The sequence below is a fragment of the Rhinatrema bivittatum genome, chromosome 7, assembly GCF_901001135.1.
Source record: "Rhinatrema bivittatum chromosome 7, aRhiBiv1.1, whole genome shotgun sequence".
Lineage (NCBI taxonomy): Eukaryota > Metazoa > Chordata > Amphibia > Gymnophiona > Rhinatrematidae > Rhinatrema > Rhinatrema bivittatum.
Window position 1 is genome coordinate 95,782,104 of NC_042621.1, and position 19,473 is coordinate 95,801,576.

General features: G+C 43.0%; 1 protein-coding gene across 7 annotated transcripts in view; it reads left to right on the plus strand.

Moving 5' to 3' along the window:
* ARL2BP (ADP ribosylation factor like GTPase 2 binding protein) overlaps positions 1-19,473 on the plus strand; it is a 91,680-nt gene that overhangs the window by 19,702 nt on the left and 52,505 nt on the right. For all 7 annotated transcript variants that reach the window (XR_003857738.1, XR_003857736.1, XR_003857737.1 and 4 more), the window contains 2 exons: positions 4,920-4,981; positions 14,540-14,646. Coding sequence is in view for 4 of the 7 variants with exons in the window: in XM_029608740.1 (XP_029464600.1) it covers positions 4,920-4,981; positions 14,540-14,646 (169 nt within the window). In the remaining 3 variants the exon portion in view is untranslated. The remainder of the gene's footprint in view (positions 1-4,919; positions 4,982-14,539; positions 14,647-19,473) is intronic.

Consider the following 19,473-nt stretch of genomic DNA (forward strand, 5'->3'; position numbering starts at 1 on the left):
TCCGTGGCACGTCATAGCCCCAGCTCAGGACGCTGGCTCAGCAGGTAGCGAAGCTAAAAACTGTGCCGCCTGCTCTTTGGTAGTGAAAAAAAACACCTTATTGTCGTGGGAAACCCGCAGTTTGGCCGGGTATAAGAGAGCGAACCTGATTCCCCTTTTGTGGAGTTCTGTGCAGGCAGGGGACATCTCTCGCCTCTGGGCCGCAGTATTAGCTGAGAAACCGTTGAAAAGGAGTATGCAGAGGTCTTGGTACTCCACAACTGGCTGTTGCCAGTAGGCTCACAAGAGCTGGGTTTTGTGAGTCCAGTTTAAGATGCGCGCCATCACCGGGCGCGGGGGGGCCTACCCCATGGATCCTTTCACACCTGAGGTGATCATTAGGCAGGGCCAATTTTAATTGCTCTGGGAGCCAGTGCTCAATGAAGGTGTACAACTCCTCCTCCTTCAGCGATTTGGGTAGCCCGATGATTTTTATGTTATTGCGACGGCCTTGGTTTTCTTGATCCTCCATCCTCTCCAATAAAGTTGCTTTTTGGGCCTGGAGCTCCCTTACGTGCTGCTTCAACACAGCAAGCCGGTCCCCTTGGTCAGAGAGATGGTGCCCTGCTTGATCTAGGCGTTTGGATTGCCCCTTGATGGTGGATTTTATCTTCCATCACTGTCTGGATTTTTATGAGCCGGTCATCGAGAGCCGCGGTCACGCTGGAGATTTGTTGAAGCACCTCCACGGACACACTTGCCAGCATAAGGTTTGGGTTTGGGTGCCGTCGCCATTTTGTATGTGCTGGCTCTCACCGGTCTGTTGCACTGCAGTGCTTCTATGGCACATCACACGAAACAGCCCCAAAACGCAGCCCCCATTGCCCTCAGCACCTGCTCAGCCACTTGCTGGGGAAGCGGAGCGTTAGGTTAGGAGAAAAAGTCAGTTTTCCGCAGGGGGTCCGAGGAGCTTCTTCTCCCCTGCTCCTGGCTCTGCTATGTCATCGCCGGAAGCTATATACTTTTACTAAAGATGCTGAAAGAGGATAGTCTTAAGTGGATAAGCTATATGTAAGCTGGTTGGGAAGAGCAAGCGCAATATGTGTGCATTTGTTGCCTCAAGCTCTGTACCTATTTGCGATGGTATCAAAAGCATTATCCCAAATCTCACACACTTCAAGATAATGACAGGTTATGTTTGGATGCTTTGAAGCATTCAAGAATTACTATAAAAGTTCTGGAGAAGGCTAAGGGACATAAGAGGCATACATTTACCTGCCTTTTCAAAGTAGTATTTAGCTTCATGGTTTAGTATACTCTCATAATGGAGTAATCCTTCCCCAAGTCAGCACTGGATAGAAATTGACAAAAGGAGAGTTAGGGAGCAGTAGGGGATGCTGTCCCTGGGGATCTTCTAAAACTGAGAGTGTATGGCTCAGAAACTGCTACCAGGAATTGTGAGCTTTTAAGAAATCGAGGGGTAAACACTGTGCTGAGATAACTCTTAGCCTAGTGTATGCAGAGCTGTGGAGAATTTGGTCCCAAAATGAAAGCAGAATAATTCAAATTTCAGACCTTTAATATATTTTCTAACTTTTTGAGGGTGGTGTCTTTTGTAAATGGATGAGTTCGGAGAAAAGTTTAATTTCTATTCACCTTTCAGTTAAGAGACATGGCAACCAACATTGAGTCTTGGAAATCTATTTTGAAACACTCGACACTGCCAGAAAAGATGGTTTTTCATAATGCAGCCTCCAAAGGCTAAATAAGCAGAATAAAAAAAGCTATCTGTTGGATGGAGTAGCCAAGATCATTAAAGGTGTGGGATAGTGAGTCTAGTTAGTTATTTATTTATTTATTTATATATAGATTTTTCTATACCGGGGTACATAAGTAACATCACCTCGGTTTACATTCAAACAGTAATTCAGCATTACGATTTACGATATAACATTGTAACTGAACGAATACAAAACCATGTATAACTTTGTATTAATAGAATATAAGCAATATATGAGAGACTGTGGAAATTAAGAAGAGTAGTAGAAGATTAAGTTCATTAATAGTAGGCTTTTTTAAATAACCAGGTTTTAAGGTTTTGTTTAAATTTTATTTATTGATATGATACAGTGAGTCTAGTTATTGATAAGATACAGACTTTCAGATACTTGAAAGGTTTTAATGATCCAAAGACAACGACAAACCTTTTCCGTCGGAAAAAAATCAACAGAACCAGGGGTCACGATTTGAAGCTCCAGGGAGGAAGACTCGGAGCCAATGTCAGGAAGTATTTCATCACGGAGAAGGTGGTGGATGCCTGGAATGCCCTTCCGGAGGAAGTGGTGAAGACCAGAACTGTGAAGGACTTCAAAGGGGCGTGGGATAAACACCGTGGATCCATAAAGTCTAGAGGACGTGAATGAAGAGTGGGTGGCTCGCGGGAATGATGGCTACTATCTGGAGATAATACCCTTATTCAATAAACATACACATGGTTAATGCGACTCCAACATTGCTCTAAGCTTCAATGGCAAGAGGAAATGTGGAAAAAGGATTTGTATTCATAAAAAAGCGGGGAGTAGCTTGCTTGTTACGGCGGTTACTATCCCAAACCAAATAAGCCTGATACTTTACTTTCAATGCAAATCCAGCATAGCTCTCTGCTTCAACGGCAGGGGGAATGAAGAAAAGTGGATCTATATTCAGACAACAATCAACAAGGACTGAATTACATAGTCTGGGTAAACAAGCATGGGTGTAGCTTGCTTATTGCGGCGGTTACTACCCCTAACTAATTAACAGGCCCTTGGACACGCGTTTTCCCTTACCCCTTATTCAGTAAGGGGCGGAAAACGCGCGTCCAACCCGCGGCACCTAATAGCGCCTTCAACATGCAAATGCATGTTGATGGCCCTATTAGGTATGCCCGCACAATACAGAAAGTAAAATGTGCAGCCAAGCCGCACATTTTACTTTAAGAAATTAGCGCCTACCCAAAGGTAGGCGCTAGTTTCTGCCGGCATTGGGAAAGTGCACAGAAAAGCAGTAAAAACTGCTTTTCTGTGCACCCTCTGACTTAATATCATGGCGATATTAAGTCGGAGGTCCCGAAGGGTAAAAAAAACAAAAAAAACCCCAAAAATTTAAAATGGGCCGGCGGCAGTTGGGCCAAAAACCAGACACTCAATTTTGCCGGTTTCCAAGCCCGTGGCTATCGGCGGGCTCGAGAACAGACGCTGGCAAAATTGAGCGTCGGCTGTCAAACCCGACAGCCGCCGCTCCGGGTCAAAAGGAGGCGCTAGGGACGCGCTAGTGTCCCTAGCGCCTCCTTTTGCCTGTTTCTACCGCACCACCTAATTTAAATACAGAATCGCGCGCACAGGCGAGCAGGCGTTTGTCCGCTCTCCTGCGGACTTTACTGAATCGGCCCGTTTGCTAGATATTTCACTTAGATGCAGTTCCAACACTGCTCTCTACATTAATGGTGGGGGTGGAAGGGAAATAGAACCAAAAGGTTACTAAGAGCCAAGAGAAACATAAGTATGAGAAAAAAAAAAGTGCGAAACTTGCTGGGCAGACTGGATGGGCCGTTTGGTCTTCTTCTGCCGTCATTTCTATGTTTCTATGTTAAAAACTATGGAACCAAAAGTGTAGGATCAAATTACTGAATGAATCTGGAAATGTTCTTTATCAGCAAACGTAGAAGAATATAGGGTATACAGTACATGAGGGCATATTTAACATACATTCGTCTAAAAGCTATGGATAAATGGAGAGCTGACGATTACTGGAGGCTCTGTAATAACTGGGGAGATTTGGGCCATACCTTAGCATCATGGCCGGTTATTCGGAATTTCTGGAAAGGTGCTGATGAGTATTAATCACATATATGGGGCATCTCCAAGAGTTTGTGCGTCTTTACCCCAGGAGGCAAGAGACGGAAGAACTGCAAATTTAAATAAGTTAATTTTAGTGAACTGGAATAAGGTAGTCCACCACTATTTAAGATTGGTAGAGGGAATTAGGTCAATAGACATCGAACTGTTATCAGGAAGCTGCAGAGGGAAACATGCAGGTGTTAAACGTGATTGGGCCAAAGTTAAATTTTTGGAGGATCCAGATGTTCAAAGTGTTAAGATAATTTTTACATGCTAAGTTCAGGCAGTCAAGCCCTAGGACAGTGGGGCCACCTAAAGAAACTGGGGGAAGAGGACTATTAAAATGGGGGCATTGAACAGAATGACTTCCTACCATTGTCTTTGTGACCTATTGAATTAAACTTGCTACAAAAATGCTCATATAAGAATTGGAAATTTTACCTGCTTGGTTTATTGTACATTGAAATTGAATAATTAAAAATAAGTTTAACAAAAGTGTATGTGCCCAATTTTAGCAACATTCTGCAGGGCAGAGTCTGGGCAGAGTTTCATTTACTTGCATAGTTTTTTTTTAATGTTAAAAAGTATGCACACACAATTTCATAGCAAACCTGCTCACACTAAGTTGCAGGTATAAATGTGTGTGGGTAGTTTGGCAGGATAAGTTTCCTAGTTAGCTTTGAAAATTGGTATAACTTATGCATGAAGCAATCTGCAAATGTAGAAAAATTACTGCCAGGATGTCCTTCCTGTAGTAAGAAAGCCAGAATAGCACTTGCAATATTGTGGTCCATCTCCAGCCCAGCCATTGCTTTACAGAATTGTTTTAACTTCATTTTCCTTTTGATGTAACTACCCCAAACCCCATCCTTTCTTTATCAGTACTTTCTTTTAGCTGAAGAAAAGTGTCTTGCATTGTGAAGCTAGTGTGTTAGCTGCTTCTGTGTCCTTAGCAGAAGTAACTTTTCTTCCAGCCAGCACTAATGTGAGAGATGTACTCATATGTTTTTTTTAGTGGTAGTTTGGATGAAGAAGCTTAACATCCTCCATTTTTGTTTTTAGTTCATCTACTTCTGATGCAGAATTTGATGCTGTTGTTGGGCACATAGAAGATATTATAATGGGTAAGATCACATATAAAATAAAGGTCTATAAATGCAGTTTTTAATAAATCAGAGAGGACAAAGTTCACTTTTGAAAACCGTTGGTCAACTGATTAGAAATCCTATCTTTTTATATAGTAGACATTGTCTAGCATAGATCTTGGACTGTTATGTGAACAGGAAAAGTAATATTTAATAAATCGAAACCTTTTATGTAATACAAATATTTATTAAGCATGTACTTGTTGGGCTTATCCGATCCTTCTTTGGCATGTGCTGTTGGTTTTACATAGAAAAACGAATCAGGACAATAACACTAAGGACAAGCATACATTGTATTCTGCAAAGGATTTATAGTGGCCCCAATATTCAAATGGCGCTGATAAGTAGCTGGATAAGTAGCAATTTTATCCGGCTAAGCGGAAACCGCTAAATATCTAGCTATGTTTAGCAGCCTCCACTTAGCTGGCTAAGGGGGTCATTTTCCAAAGGTATCGCATGCGAAAAGTCCCTTTTCACATGCGATATCTAAATCTGGGCGGAATCCGCATCAGAAGGGGAGGTGTCGGGTCTGCCTCGGGGCAGACTCCATGATGACTTCGCTGACAGCGAAAAGGTAGGCACCTTATCACTGCCAGCAGTGCGCCCAATTGCACCACCTTTCATAGTGGCGCTATTAGGTGCGAAAGCCGGCACCGATCGCACCGCGGCTTTTGCAGGCCCGCCCCCGGCTTCGCCCCTCCCCCCTTACCGCCAGATTTTCTAAGGTCTGCGACCTTAGAAAATCCAGGCCTAAGTGTCTTATCCGGATAAGTAGCTAGCTGTATAGTCAGTGGGTGGGCAACGGTCTGATCAGGGCAGTGCTACTTTCTGGTTAATTTAACTGGATAAGTGCCAATATTCAGATTTATCCAGTTAAGTTTACCAAATAAGTTAAACCTGCCGTAGAACAGGTCTAACTTAGCTGGATAAAACTTATCTAGCGAAGTACTGCTTTTGATGGGGATATTCAGCAGATCCCATGTAAGTTAGCCAAATAAGTCTTCTGTTTGAATAATTGACCTCAGAATATATAAAAAATAACAATGATAGTGTAATGGTGAAATCAGTCTATGGATAAGAAAGATGTTGAAGCATTTTTTTCAAAATGTCTGTCATTAGAGAGCGAGAAAAAGTCATATAAAGCAATTTTGTAAACTTTTACTTTCTTCTTTAGTGAACAAGAATATTAGAAATGTATATATTTGTATATGAAAAGTACAATGTGTATAATTACGTCATGGACCACAAACCTAGAATATCTGCAGTGAATGAAAAATGAGAAGAAAAACAGCTGCTCGGCATGCTAGAGAAGATTTTATAACATGCATACAGCTTTGGAATTTGCAGCCTTGTGCTAGGCTATTAAGTCTCCTACTTCAGTAATGCTTTGTAGAGGGTGCAGAGCGTATGGACATTGCCTATATTTAGAGCTTTTGATTCTAGGGGTCTATAAAATGCAAATGTAGGGGGTTATTGTTCATGCAATTAAGGTTTGTTTTTTTTAGGGTGCCAAAAATGTGTTTATCAGTGTTTTCATGATGCAAGTTAAAATTGTGGACTGCTGTTCTTGCGGTGCTTCTGATTTTTTTGCACTGGTGGGACTTGGGCTCTCCATTGGCCTGTTCCATTGATGTCATTGGAGCATCTTAAGGTAGGCACATCCTTTTTTTTTTTTTGTTAGAATGACAGGGTAACGGTAGCGCCGGCGGCATTTTGGTTCCTGTCACCCGACGTCACAAGTGCAGGAGATCGCTCCCGGACCCCCGCTGGACCCCCAGGGACTTTTGGCCAGCTTGGGGGGTCCGGGAGCGACCTCCTGCACGCTGGCCGTATTGCCAATATTCAAAATGGCGCCGGCGCTACTTTTGCCCTTGAGGCAAAAGTAGCGCCGGCGCCATTTTGCCCTCTTGGGGGGGGCCTCCTTTTGCCCTCGAGGCAAAAGGAGGCCCCCCCCAAGCTGGCCAAACGTCCCTGGGGGTCCAGCGGGGGTCTGGGAGTGATCTCCTGCACTCGTGACGTCGGGTGACAGGAACCAAAATGGCGCCGGCGCTACCTTTGCCCTGTCATATGGTAATGCAGCCGTGGCCCGAGAGCGGGAGATCGCGCCGGGACCCCCCCCCCCCCCACTGGACCCCCAGGTAATTTAAAACATTTTGGGGGGCTTCGGGAGGGTGGGGGGATTTGTTTTAAAGGGTCGGGGTGGGTTTTAGGGTGCCAGTTTTCCCGCCCTCCCCCGATTTACGATTTTTTGACGATAAATCGGGGGAATTGCTATTGTATCCGAGCCCAGCGCGCGCTGCCTGTTCCCTCCGAGGCCGCGGAGGGAACTTTCCTTCGCCCTTCCCCTACCTAACCCATCCCCCCGGCCCTATCTAAACCCCCGCTTACCTTTGTCGGCAAAGTTACGTCTGTTGGCCGGCAACCCCGCTCCGTGGTCCGGTCCCGGGGGCTGTTCCGGAGGCCGCGGCCGCGCCCCGCCCCCTAAACGTCTCGTCATCCCGCCACGCCCCCGACAGGAAGCCCCGGGACTTACGCGCGTCCCGGGGCTCTGCGCGCGCCGGTGCGCATGGGTTTTAAAATCCGCCCCTCTGTGTACCTTGATTAATGATACAACTAAAAAATTACTATTCACCCAGAATCCAAGTTTCTGGAAACAGTATATCTGAACTTTTTCAAACTGTTAAACATTTGGTGGGTGAAAACAGATGATCTATGGAGAACAAATTTCTGCTCTCCTAGTTGATGTGAAGTTTGTTGTCTTCTCGAACAAAGTAGCTAACATCTGCAGTAAACTTCTGATTCAAAGAGTCTGTCTAATGAACCTAAGATGTATGGAATAGGATTCTTTCAGTTTAATATCTAAGGATGCTCAAATCATTCCAAGTTGAACTCATCTTCTTGTTCCCAAAACCCATGTGCAACTGCACTACTTAAAGCTATCGATGAAGACATTGGCATGCAAGTAGCTAAAATCAACAGTCTATCACTATCTGAAGGCATATTACCTGCCATATTAAAACAAGCCTCTGTCTGTCCTTTGCTAAAAAAGATGACTGCAGACCTCAGTTCCTGGGAACTATTGTCCAATATCCTCCTTTCCATTTCTGTCAAAGATTATTGAAACAGTAGTATTAAATCAGTTAACTAGGTGGGAAGACAAGATGACGTCCTGATTAGAGTCATACACAGTCCGGCTCTGCCCGTTTTGTTTTTTCCTTTGTTTCCTTCTTTGTAATGCCACCAAAGAGAGAGAGCAAGGTGAGGGTTTTCCTCTCCATTCCAACTCATCTTGCTGAACAGGTGCTTATTTCATCATATATGAATTTTGCTGCTTCTGCAAATTTCGAGGGGGTGAGCCCTGCTGCAACTGTCGACGAAAGAGTGCCATGGTCACCTGGGGATGAGGTTTTCCTCAGCCCCCCCCCCCCCCCCCCCCAATCCCTGGCTGCCATCTGTGACGAGAGATACAGCTTGGGATGCGCTTCCGGTGTCCCTGACCAATGATGTCACATTTCAGTCGCCGGAGGAGGGGGCTCGCCAAGCAGAGAGTGGGGAAGCGATTCTGCTGAATATCTCGGCTCGGGATAGTGATAGTGGACCCCGCTCCGGGTCAGTCAACTCCCTCAGTTTGTTCTGGTGTGTCAGCTGAAGGTGTTTTCCCGACATCTTCCCTCCTATGTGGAGACTCTCTCAGTTCAGGGTGAGTTATTCATCTCTTCCATTAAGGCGGTGGTGCTGACTCTTGATACCCTGTGGGAAATGCTAGCTGGGCTTTCACAGGCTGTAAAGGCTTCTAATACTAAAATTGATTCCTTAACCAATCAGCTGGATCCGTTGGTACAATCTCATGATGAAGCTCTCTCAGGTTTATGTTCCTCTGTTGATAAGATAGAATCTGAGATACGAGAGATTCACAACTTCACTGCTGTCTCAATAAAAGAGAAATACGTTTTGTCCAGGAGAATCAAGCTTTTGGAAAATTGGAACCGATGCCTGAACCTGAGATTAGGAAAATTTGTCATAGTTATGGGGGAACCTCCTCTTTTTACCTTTAAGAAAGATCTATCTACGTGAAGTTCTTCATATTGCTGAAGATCAGATTCCCCCAATTAATAAAGTTTATTTTCTTCCTATATCGGTTGGTGAAAGATGCCATTGTCCCATTTCGTCTGGAGCTTTCCTGGATATGGAGAATTTAACTAACATTTTAGAGAAGTCTGCTTATGAAATTATTGATCATTCTACTCTTATTGTCACTTATTGTTCTTGAGCATGATATCAGCAGAATTATGTCTGTATAATTTAAACATATTCATTCTCCTTTTCATGGTCAAAACATAAGAATATTTCCAGATGTTTCTAAGGTTACTCAGGAAAGAAGAAGGGGTTTCTTGCTATGTGTCGAAGCTTTGTCTTTGGGGGTTTCCTTTTTATTAAAATATCCCTGTAAATGGATTATAAAAAAGGATAATGATTATCTTTTTTTCATCTGAACAATTGAGAACATTCATAGATGCTAGAGCTCAACTACACCCTGCTTGATGTATCTGGTCTTTGCTGCGGACTTGAATATTGTGCAGAAATATCAGGTTAAGCCTATATCATCTTTCGTTTTGGGTTTTTTTTTAATTCCTTTATTCTCCTATATTCTTGTCCTCCTTGGATCGTTATTGATAATGTTTTATGACAGCAATGTATGTTTCTTTTCTTTAGTTTAGTTTTCCTTTTTCTCTTCTTATATGAGGCTCTCATATTGTTTCTGTTGACAAGCTAAAGATAACTTGTAAAGTTTTGAAATGCATAATAAAAGAATTAAATTAGTTAATTGATTTCCTGTATGATAACCCCATTATAGATCAATAATAATTTGGGTTTAGATGATTTGGGGGTTTTTTTTAGTGCAGAAACTCTCCTCTCTAGTTTTGACACCATCAGATGAGGATTTCACAGGGGAATGAAGTATATTATGGTAGTCTTGGACATTACTGCCAAACCATGAAATCTTTCTCTCTCATCTGTGTGGTGATGGAATAACTGGAACAATGTTAAGTTGACCTAACAGGTCGAACCCAACAAGTTAGAATTGCCTTTTCAAGCTCAGGTTGAAACTCTATTAATTCAAGAGCGCCTCAGGGTTTTCTTTAACATCTACCTATCCCCTCACTGCAAAATCTGTGCTGGGTGGGGCATAATTTTATAAAATCTATGCTAATGATATCCAGTTTTTTCTTCCCATCTGGTTTACTTGGCCCAAAACATGATGGTAGTACACAAACTCTCACTTTTTTGTGCTCCTCAAGAAGCACAACGTAGACCCCAAAGAGCTGGCTAACTTCCGCCCCATCTCGAACCTCCCTTTCTTAGCCAAATTAACAGAGAAAGTGGTTAATACTCAGTTGTCTGAATATCTAGAAGAACATAATATCTTATATCCATCCCAATATGGATTTCGTAAATCCCGCAGTACAGAAACTCTTCTCATTTCACTGACAGACCACATTATCATGGGACTAGACAAGGGCCATTCCTTTCTTCTAGTACTCCTAGACATTTCGGTGGCATTCGATACCGTCAACCACTCCATCCTCCTGAATCGACTAGCAGACATAGGTATATCCGGATCAGCCCTCAGTTGGTTCACGTCTTTCCTCAGCAATAGAAGCTTCAAAGTTAAAATTAATAACAAAGAATCACCCTCGACATTATCATCACTTGGTGTACCTCAAGGATCCTCTTTATCACCCACCCTTTTCAACATTTACCTCGTCCCCCTCTGCCAGCTTCTAACAGACCTTAACCTAACACATTACCTATATGCAGATGATGTGCAGATTCTGATTCCAATAACTGAATCCATCGCAAAATCACTCACGCATTGGAACAACTGCCTAAAATCGATTACCAGCCTCCTCAACAGTCTTAATCTGGTTCTTAACGCATCGAAGACTGAACTCCTCCTCATCTCCCCTAACCAAGACAACCCACCCCTACAGACCAACCACAACATCCAGCTCACACATACCCATGTAAGAGATCTGGGGTTTCTACTCGACAATCGCCTAAACTTAAAGAAAATGATCAACACCACAACCAAAGATTGCTTCTATAGACTTCAGGTTCTAAAAAGACTCAAACCTCTACTATTCTTCCACGACTTCAGGACAGTTCTGCAAGCCCTGCTATTCGCCAAAATAGACTACTGCAGCGCACTCCTCCTGGGTCTCCCCAGCTCTACCACCAAACCTCTACAGATGATACAGAATGCCGCGGCAAGAATCCTGACCAACAACAACCGTGGAGAACACATATCACCCATCCTCCGTAACTTACACTGGCTCCCAGTGAACTACAGAATCCTTCACAAATCACTCTAATTCACAAATCCATCTACAATCACCTACATCTGGACCTAGTATTCCCTCTCACTCTTCATATCTCCAACAGACCGACGAGAGAAGCATATAAAGGAACCGTACAGGCCCCTCCCACAAAAGCTACTCGCCTCCCCTCGACCAAAGACCGTTCATTTTCGACAGCAGGCCCAGCTATCTGGAACAATATCCCTTCCGACCTCCGACTGGAACCCTGCCTCTCAACATTCAAGAAAAATCTTAAGACCTGGCTCTTCCACCAGGCCTTCTCAGATCCCCCTGACACACATTAGCCGAGGTTCTATGGATCTTCATACCCCCTTTAAGTTTCTAATAAGATCCTCCCCTGACTCACCAGTTGTTTATACTTGTTTACTACGTTCCTAGGCCTTTTTCCTTCCAGCTATCTATGCCTCCAAGTTTACTATCCTTGTTGAATGTAACTTTGTTTTTCCTGTTTATACTATTGTTTTTGGTTCAGTCTCCCAATTCGATGTAAACCGATCTGATATAGTCTTTTAACCATGAAGGTCGATATAGAAAAGTGTTAAATAAATAAATAAACTTTAACATAGACAAGACAGAAATGATAATCTTAAGTAATTTCCCCTTTCTGATGCCTCTTCTGTTTTCCATTTTGAAGGTCATCAATTACAGATAGTATCTCAAACAAAATCTTGGTGGTGGTGTTAACAGTAATTTACCTATGCATGCCCAGACTAAATCTGTGGTTAAAACAGCTTTTTTTTTTAACTAAGAATGTTTCATAGATTGAAACCTCTATTGAAGCCACAAGATTTCTGCACTATTCTCCAAACTCTTGTCTTTTTAAGCATCGATTACTGCAGTGCACTACATATTAGCCAGACTTCCTGCTAATACTCTCAGAGCTTTGCAGACGGTACAAAGTGCAGCAGTCCGGATACTAAATGGGTCTAATATGTGAACATATTACACCTTTACTTATTTATTCCTCTGGCTCCCCATCCAATGGAGAAATTTATTTATTTATTTAAGGGTTTTTATATACCGCGGCTCGTTAGCAAACATCACCTCGGTTTAAATTTATCTCATAGAAATAAATTTAAACTTACCATACTTATCCATAAGCTTCTTAATAATGTTTCTTTACCATGGATTAATTCAATATTACAAATTTATAAACTGCCACATGCCCTGAGATCTGCCCAACAAAGCTTGTTAGAGATTCCCTCCCTGCGACTGGCCTACCTTGACGAAACCAGCAACTGAGCCTTTTCAGTTTCAGGTCCATTATTCTGGGGCAGATATAGACAATTACTTCTACAAAAGTCTTTAAAAAAGAAAAAAAGCACTTAAAATCTCTTTGTTCAAGCTGGCCTCTTAACCAGCAATAAGCTTTCAGGACTAGATGCGACATTCCAATGAAGTATTGTATTTTGCATTATGCAGATGTAGGTTAATGTATACCTGTCTGTTAACTTTGCTTGCTTTATATCTGTTTTATTATGCATGTTTACAATGTTTCCTGCTGTGAACAGCATTGGATGGCTGCAGGCTATAAATTAAAAAAAAATAATAAATCTGAAGATCTACAGGAAGTTGCTTAAGACTATTTTTGTTTCAGCAGGCAGTTTGCTTAATTGATAAAGTTCCTGCATATCTCAATTTGTACGAGTTGGGCAGCCGTTCGTAATATGTTATCTAATTTTTAATTTTTGGCACGTGGCAGTTTGTCACTCTCTATTCTGTATAGATGATTGTTATGTATGCTGCCTAGAACTATGGATTTAGGCAGCATATACATCTTTTAAATAAATAAATACCATTCATTTCTCAGATCAAGCTTACTGCTTACATTCTTGAAGAACCTAATCGTGTTGATGTGGCAGGACCAGGAGCTCCTGAACTTAAGCTGATTCATGCTACTCATTTTTCTCTTCTCCATCTCTATAACCATCTGCTCTTTCATAACACTTTCAGTGCTTTCCCTGGAAATGATGTGGGATTAACCAATCTATACTTCAGTGGTTGCCATTTAAATCCTTGTTTTTTAAGAGGGTAATTTTATAGTAGCCCATGTCAGGCTAAATTTCACACAGACTTTAACCTGAATTTTCAAAGTAGACTTATGTGTATGTCTTCTTTGAAAATTAGTAGGTGCATATATGGTCATGGGTTTGTGTGGGCATACTTCTGAAAATAGAATGTATGTCTGCAAAATGGTTTTCCTGCCCCAACTCTACCCTGCCCAAATGCCTCTTTCTAGTGCAAGTAAAAAGCATGTGCAAAATTGCCTTTGCAATCACTTTTATGCATACGACCCCTGCCCCGCACCTTCCCCTTCACCTCAGGCAGTCTTCAAAAGCCCATTTTGAACCAAGTGTTTATGCGTGTAAATCCTTCAGAAAATTCAGCCCTAAATTATGGCCACTACATATGCCCTTTTACTAGATTTGAGAAAATGGCCATTTTCTAAGAAATTACTGAAATATTAAGTGGTAACCACTCATTTCCCATCGTAACCATGGAGAAAATACCGGGAGTCTACTTTATTTTTACATGGTCTAGTTCTTTCTGTATCTGATTATTCAGACTTTATTTATACTTCACATACATAGAGTAACTTAATTTCATTTTTCCCATTACTGTTTTTTCAGTGAAAGCATCCTGTATATATATGGATGGAACTGGGATAATATGCTATGATTTCAGAGTTAGTACCTTCTGTGATGCTATACTATAAATCCATTACCTACATGGAAATTCAGGTCTTCAGTTCATCAAGGCTCTCCCCAGAGTTTTAGTGAGGGTATGAGATAACTACTTGCTAAAATTTGATATCTGAATAATAGGGATCTCAGGATTGCTCAATATCAGCATTTTGAGAAAACAAATATCAAATCAAACATTGTTTTAATAGTTATCTAAATCAACTATTAATACACTAGGCAATATGTAAAAGAAAACTGGGTTTCCTTTGTAGTAAATGTTTATTCCCTCGAACACAGCAGTGTGGAGAATTCAGAAGAACAAATGGGATCTTACTTTTTACAGCTACCCAATATGCATAATACCCCAACAGATAGCCCTGCTGTATAATATAAAGTGATGTCCATTTTACATTTAATTATAAAAGTGACCTACTGTCTTTTTAAAGCAATGCCATTGCTTAATTGTGCCACAGATGGTGAATTCCAGCTGTTACAGAGAAATTTTATGGACAAGTACTACTGCGAGTTTGAGGATACAGAAGAAAATAAACTCATCTACACTCCCATTTTTAATGAATATGTGAGTAGAAAGTCTGGTTTGTGGATTTTACAAGGGTGTTAGATTGTCTCTTATTCCTGTAGCAGCTAAAAGATGCTGCTCAGAATAGCCATGAAATGGAAAAATAATTCAGCACCAACCTGAAAGAAATGGTTATCTGTCAGCAGTTGGATGATTCCGCTTGAGCCACATACTTCCTGTAGAAAATTTCACTACCATATTTACACCTGCTAATTTGTATGTAGAATTTTTCCAAGGAAATTTATATGCATAGTTTTAAAAATACAAATGCAGATGGCTCCCCATCTCCATCCCTGGGAAGGCTCTGCTCACTGCAGGTAAACTTATACATATAAAGGCTATACACATGTAAGTTTACTCACATATTGGATGAGCAATTTTATGACAGACCGTTTCATAGAAACATGATTGCAGTATAAGACCATACAGCCTACCTAGCCTGCCCATCTACACCAACTATTCATCTTTATAATCCTTACCACCCTCTGTTTATCTCATGCTTTTTTGGAATTCAGATATTGTCCTTGTCCCATCACCTCCACGGAGAAGCTGTTCCTTGCATCCACTGTTCCATCTCAATGGGGAGGCTATTCTGTGCAAGCACTGTTTTCTCCGCCAAAGGCGCTGAATAAACCGCTCTCACATAACTTAATAGAGCTTTGCTCTACGGAGCATGTGCATAATTTCCTGTATGAGCACTGCCTCGTGAGCCCTCGCAGTCTTTTTGTACATACTGGGCCGAAATTTAAGACCTACGCTCGGGTGTAGATTTCTGCGCGCAACCCGGTGAGCACAAATCTGGGGTCGGCACGCACAAGGGGGTGCACGCTTGTGCACCTCCGGGCAGGTGTAGGTTGCGCGCGCCAGCCGACGGCCAGCCCGCAATCCCAGGCACAGCAGCAAATGGCCGCTGTGCCTGGAGGCTCCAGCCCTGCCCTGGGACATACGTGCGTCCCGGGGCTTGCGCGCGTCACCTGGCCTATGCAAAATCCGCCCCAGTGTGGTCCCAATAATCGCCAACCTCTCCATTTTTTTTCTTGGAAGTTTTTTATCTCCCTTTTTTTTTTTTGTTTTTAATTTTCTGAGCCTCGCTACATTGGCAGCCCCCTAATAGTACTTTTCAGTGCTGTCATTCAAATAAAAAAGTTCTTTCTGCCCAAAAAAAGAGGTAAAGAAGAACATACCTGAGCCTAAGAAACCAACCGTTATGCAATCTGTTTTCTTTGTAGTCCACGCTTTATGGCAGGGGGAAGGGGAGAGACTCTGATTCTCATACACTAATACTCCACAATGCAACCCTCAGCTTGGGACTCCCCCACTTGTCATGGCTAATGCTTGCTTGTCAACAGAGAAAGTGAGTTTAAATACCACAAATGACAGTTTCCATACAGAGCAGGATGAATTAGCCGTGTTTTTATACATGCCCTTCTCCCTTCGCCTTCTCTTCCATGCTAGTGCTAAGCTCTGTAACTGGTCTGAGGGTGTTCACAAGGCAAATCTCATGGGAGAAATCCTGCACATGCTCAGAACAAAGCTCTGTTGAGCTGTGAGAGAGTGGGCTGTTCAGTGCCGTTGGATGATGTCACCTATTTGTCATGACTAAATTAGCTTGCTATTTACAGTAAGTGAGCTTGCTTTGAAAATTACCGGCCCTGAGTAGTCCTTTCCCTATGGTAAACAGCTTTTAGAAAATTGTTGTTTCATTGTGCAGATAAACTTAGCGCATCATACCGTTATATCCCTAACATTTACCCACATTGTAAAGAGGCATTCCCAGAGGAAGGAGTTTATCCTTGCACACATACATTTGAATTGTCAAAACTGTGCCTGCATGTTTTCTTGGGAAAACTACCTGCACAACTTAACAGATGTAAATGTGCCTGGGTAGTTTTCCTGTGATAATTTTCAAAGTGAAAATATGCACATACTTTCTCTTTGAAAATTGATACAAAATCTGCTGGTAAAAAGTACCTGCAGACTTTGCACCCGTGTACCCCCTTAAAGGAGAAGTGAAGAGCTGTAGAAGCAACATTTGAAACAAAACTTAGTTCCCTTGAATAAAGTATTCCACTGTGACTGTAATCTATAATACAAAATAAAGAAATGCCATACCTTGAATAAGAGGACATTTTAGTTCTGAACATTTTTGATTCAGACAACCAATACTTATAAGGTCTGCAATTCCATATGTTAAAAGATAATGTGATATTTTTCATCAATTAGCCATTACATGTTGGTGTCATCTGGCAGCACCAAACAAACTTGTTTCTCCAAGCTAGTAGGGCTTTGGGCTCTGAGTATGTGCGGGAGTTCCCATGCAGGCATTGCTTCAGGAGTCATTATTTGTTTGCGCACAGCATGGACGTAAACTCTCTGTCCTACATTGTTTGTAAAAATCCTTAAAACATTTTGCAATTCAATATTTATTTTCTTAATTTTCTACTTACTAAGTTGCCTCGCTGCCTCTGTAGCCCAACAACAGCACACTTCATTGCTACCAAAAAAAAAAAAATCATACCCCCACCAGAGTATAGCTGTGGTAACTTAGCCAATAGCAGCTTGGAAACAGCCAGAAAGAACAAGGAGGCAGACTCTGGCAGATTTCTTTTTGTGCATTTTATTTATAGTGCAAAAATGAAGAGCAAAGCTAAACAAACAAATAATGCACCTCACCTTAGCTTCAGGTAACACACAGTCCTAAAACATAGCAAGTTTTCTCATACAGGGCACTGTGCAAACCTTCCAGGCCCCGAGTTCTTAAACTCTAGTGCAGAGCTCCTCCCTTTACCCAGGATTCCCTATGGGTTTGTTGGATTTTAAGGAGGACCGGGCGAGACAGCTGTGCCCAGTTCTTTACGGTAGTCTGTGGGAGTTTTCTATTTCTCACAGACAAGCAGGATGGTAGTCCTCACATATGGGTGACATCACAGGATGGAGCCCAATCACGGAAAACTTCTGTCAAAGTTTCCAGAACTTTGACTGGCCCCTACTGGGCATGCCCATCATGGCACTAACCCTGCAGCCAGCAGGGGTCCCCCTTCAGTCTTCTTTTTTCCGTGCAGCAGTAGCCTCGCGGTTTAGGAGCTCTGAAGAGATTCCTGACAGGAATTTTCCTCACGGATTTAATAAAAATTAAATTGCCCCACAGGGGTCCCTCCTCTATCTTTTCTCAGGCCGCGGTACTCCGGTAAGATTTTCACCGTTTTTCGTCGATTACCGTCGAGTTTGGCCCTCGTGGCTACTGGCCGTCGACCGTACCGTGGCTCGATTTTCCTATGGCCATGGCGTCGGGTTTTCGTCGGTACCCGGACTGTACTCGCACCATGTCTATCACAGACCCTCATAGAGTCTGTGTATTGTGTTTAGGTTGTGAGCATGATGTCCTGACTTGCACCAAATGTGCCCTCATGACACCTAAAGGTTGCAAAGCCAGAATGGAAAAGATGGAACTCCTTTTCGGTGCTCACACCCCGACGCCATCCATCGCATCGACGTCTTCGGAACCGGCACCGTCGAAGTCGCACCACCTTCGACACGGCCATCGACTCCCGTCCCTTCCCCTCAAGATCGAGGGGATCGTAGGGAGAAACATCATCACTGGCATCGTAAGTCTTGGACCGTCGAAGGAGCGAAATCATCGACCTCGCCACCGTCCGAGCCTCCATCGAAGAAGCCCCGACCAGGAACGGCACCGTCCACTCCTGCGACCGGGACATCGAGGCCACCCTCACCCGATTGGGGTTTGGGAGTCGCGATTCCGCCTGTAAAGGTGGTCCCTCCGACTGGTACCTGGAGCTCACTCTACACTTTCGCAGCCCATTATTGCTTGGATAAGGCCGGAAGACAGGATTCCATCTTCAGCCAATCTGTCCTGCGTCCTGGAGGTCCAGAGAGCAGAGCCAGTCTCCTCTTTGTAGAAGAGGTAGAAGCGAGCCCAAGGTTACCCATCTTGAACTTTTCTCGTTGTAGGTACTTGTTGAGGGCACGTAGGTCCAGAATTGGACGAAGTCCTCCTGATTTTTTGGGGATCAGAAAGTACCGGCAATAGAACCCTAGGCCTTGTTGTGAAAAAGGAACGGGTTCTATTGCTCTTAACTGGAGAAGAAGGGAAACCTCCTGCTCCAGAAGGACAGAGTGGTCTGTTACTCTCCATGCTTGTAGAGGTGGGGAGTCCGGTGGAAGAGTGAGGAAGTTCAGGTGGTAACCCTGAGCAATGATTGCTAGCACCCATTGGTCGGTTGTTATCGACCTCCCACTGGTATGCCTGGCAGAGGGATCAGGCTGGTGTTCTCCGAGTGAAAGTCAAAAACCTGAAGCAGGCCCTGGCTGGGGAGCTGCTTGCGGCTTTTGCTTCCGGGGCTGGCGTAACTCGGGATTTTGTTGGTGGGGGATAATACTTCCTTGGGCGGAAGAATGACTTCTTAGAGTCCTTTCTTGAAGGGCTGTCTGGAAGGGAAGTCAGAAGGTATCGATGAGAGCTGTTTGAGGGTCTCATGATGGTCCTTTAATTCAGCAACTATTTGCTGAATCTGTTCACCAAATAGATTATCCCCTATATAGGGCAGGTCAGAGAGCCTGTCTTGTACTTCTAGGCGAAGGTCAGAAGACTTGAGCCAGGCCCAGTGTCTTGCCGAAATGGCAGCTGCAGACACTCTAGTGGAGGTGTCGAAGATATCATAAGCTGTTCGGATCTCATGCTTTCCTGCCTCAAACCCCTTGTTGACAAGGGTTTGAAGATGTTCTTGGAATTGGTCAGGCAGGGTTTCAGAGAAATCCTGTATTTGCTTGAAAATGACCCTATTGTATTGGGTCATGTACAGCTGATAT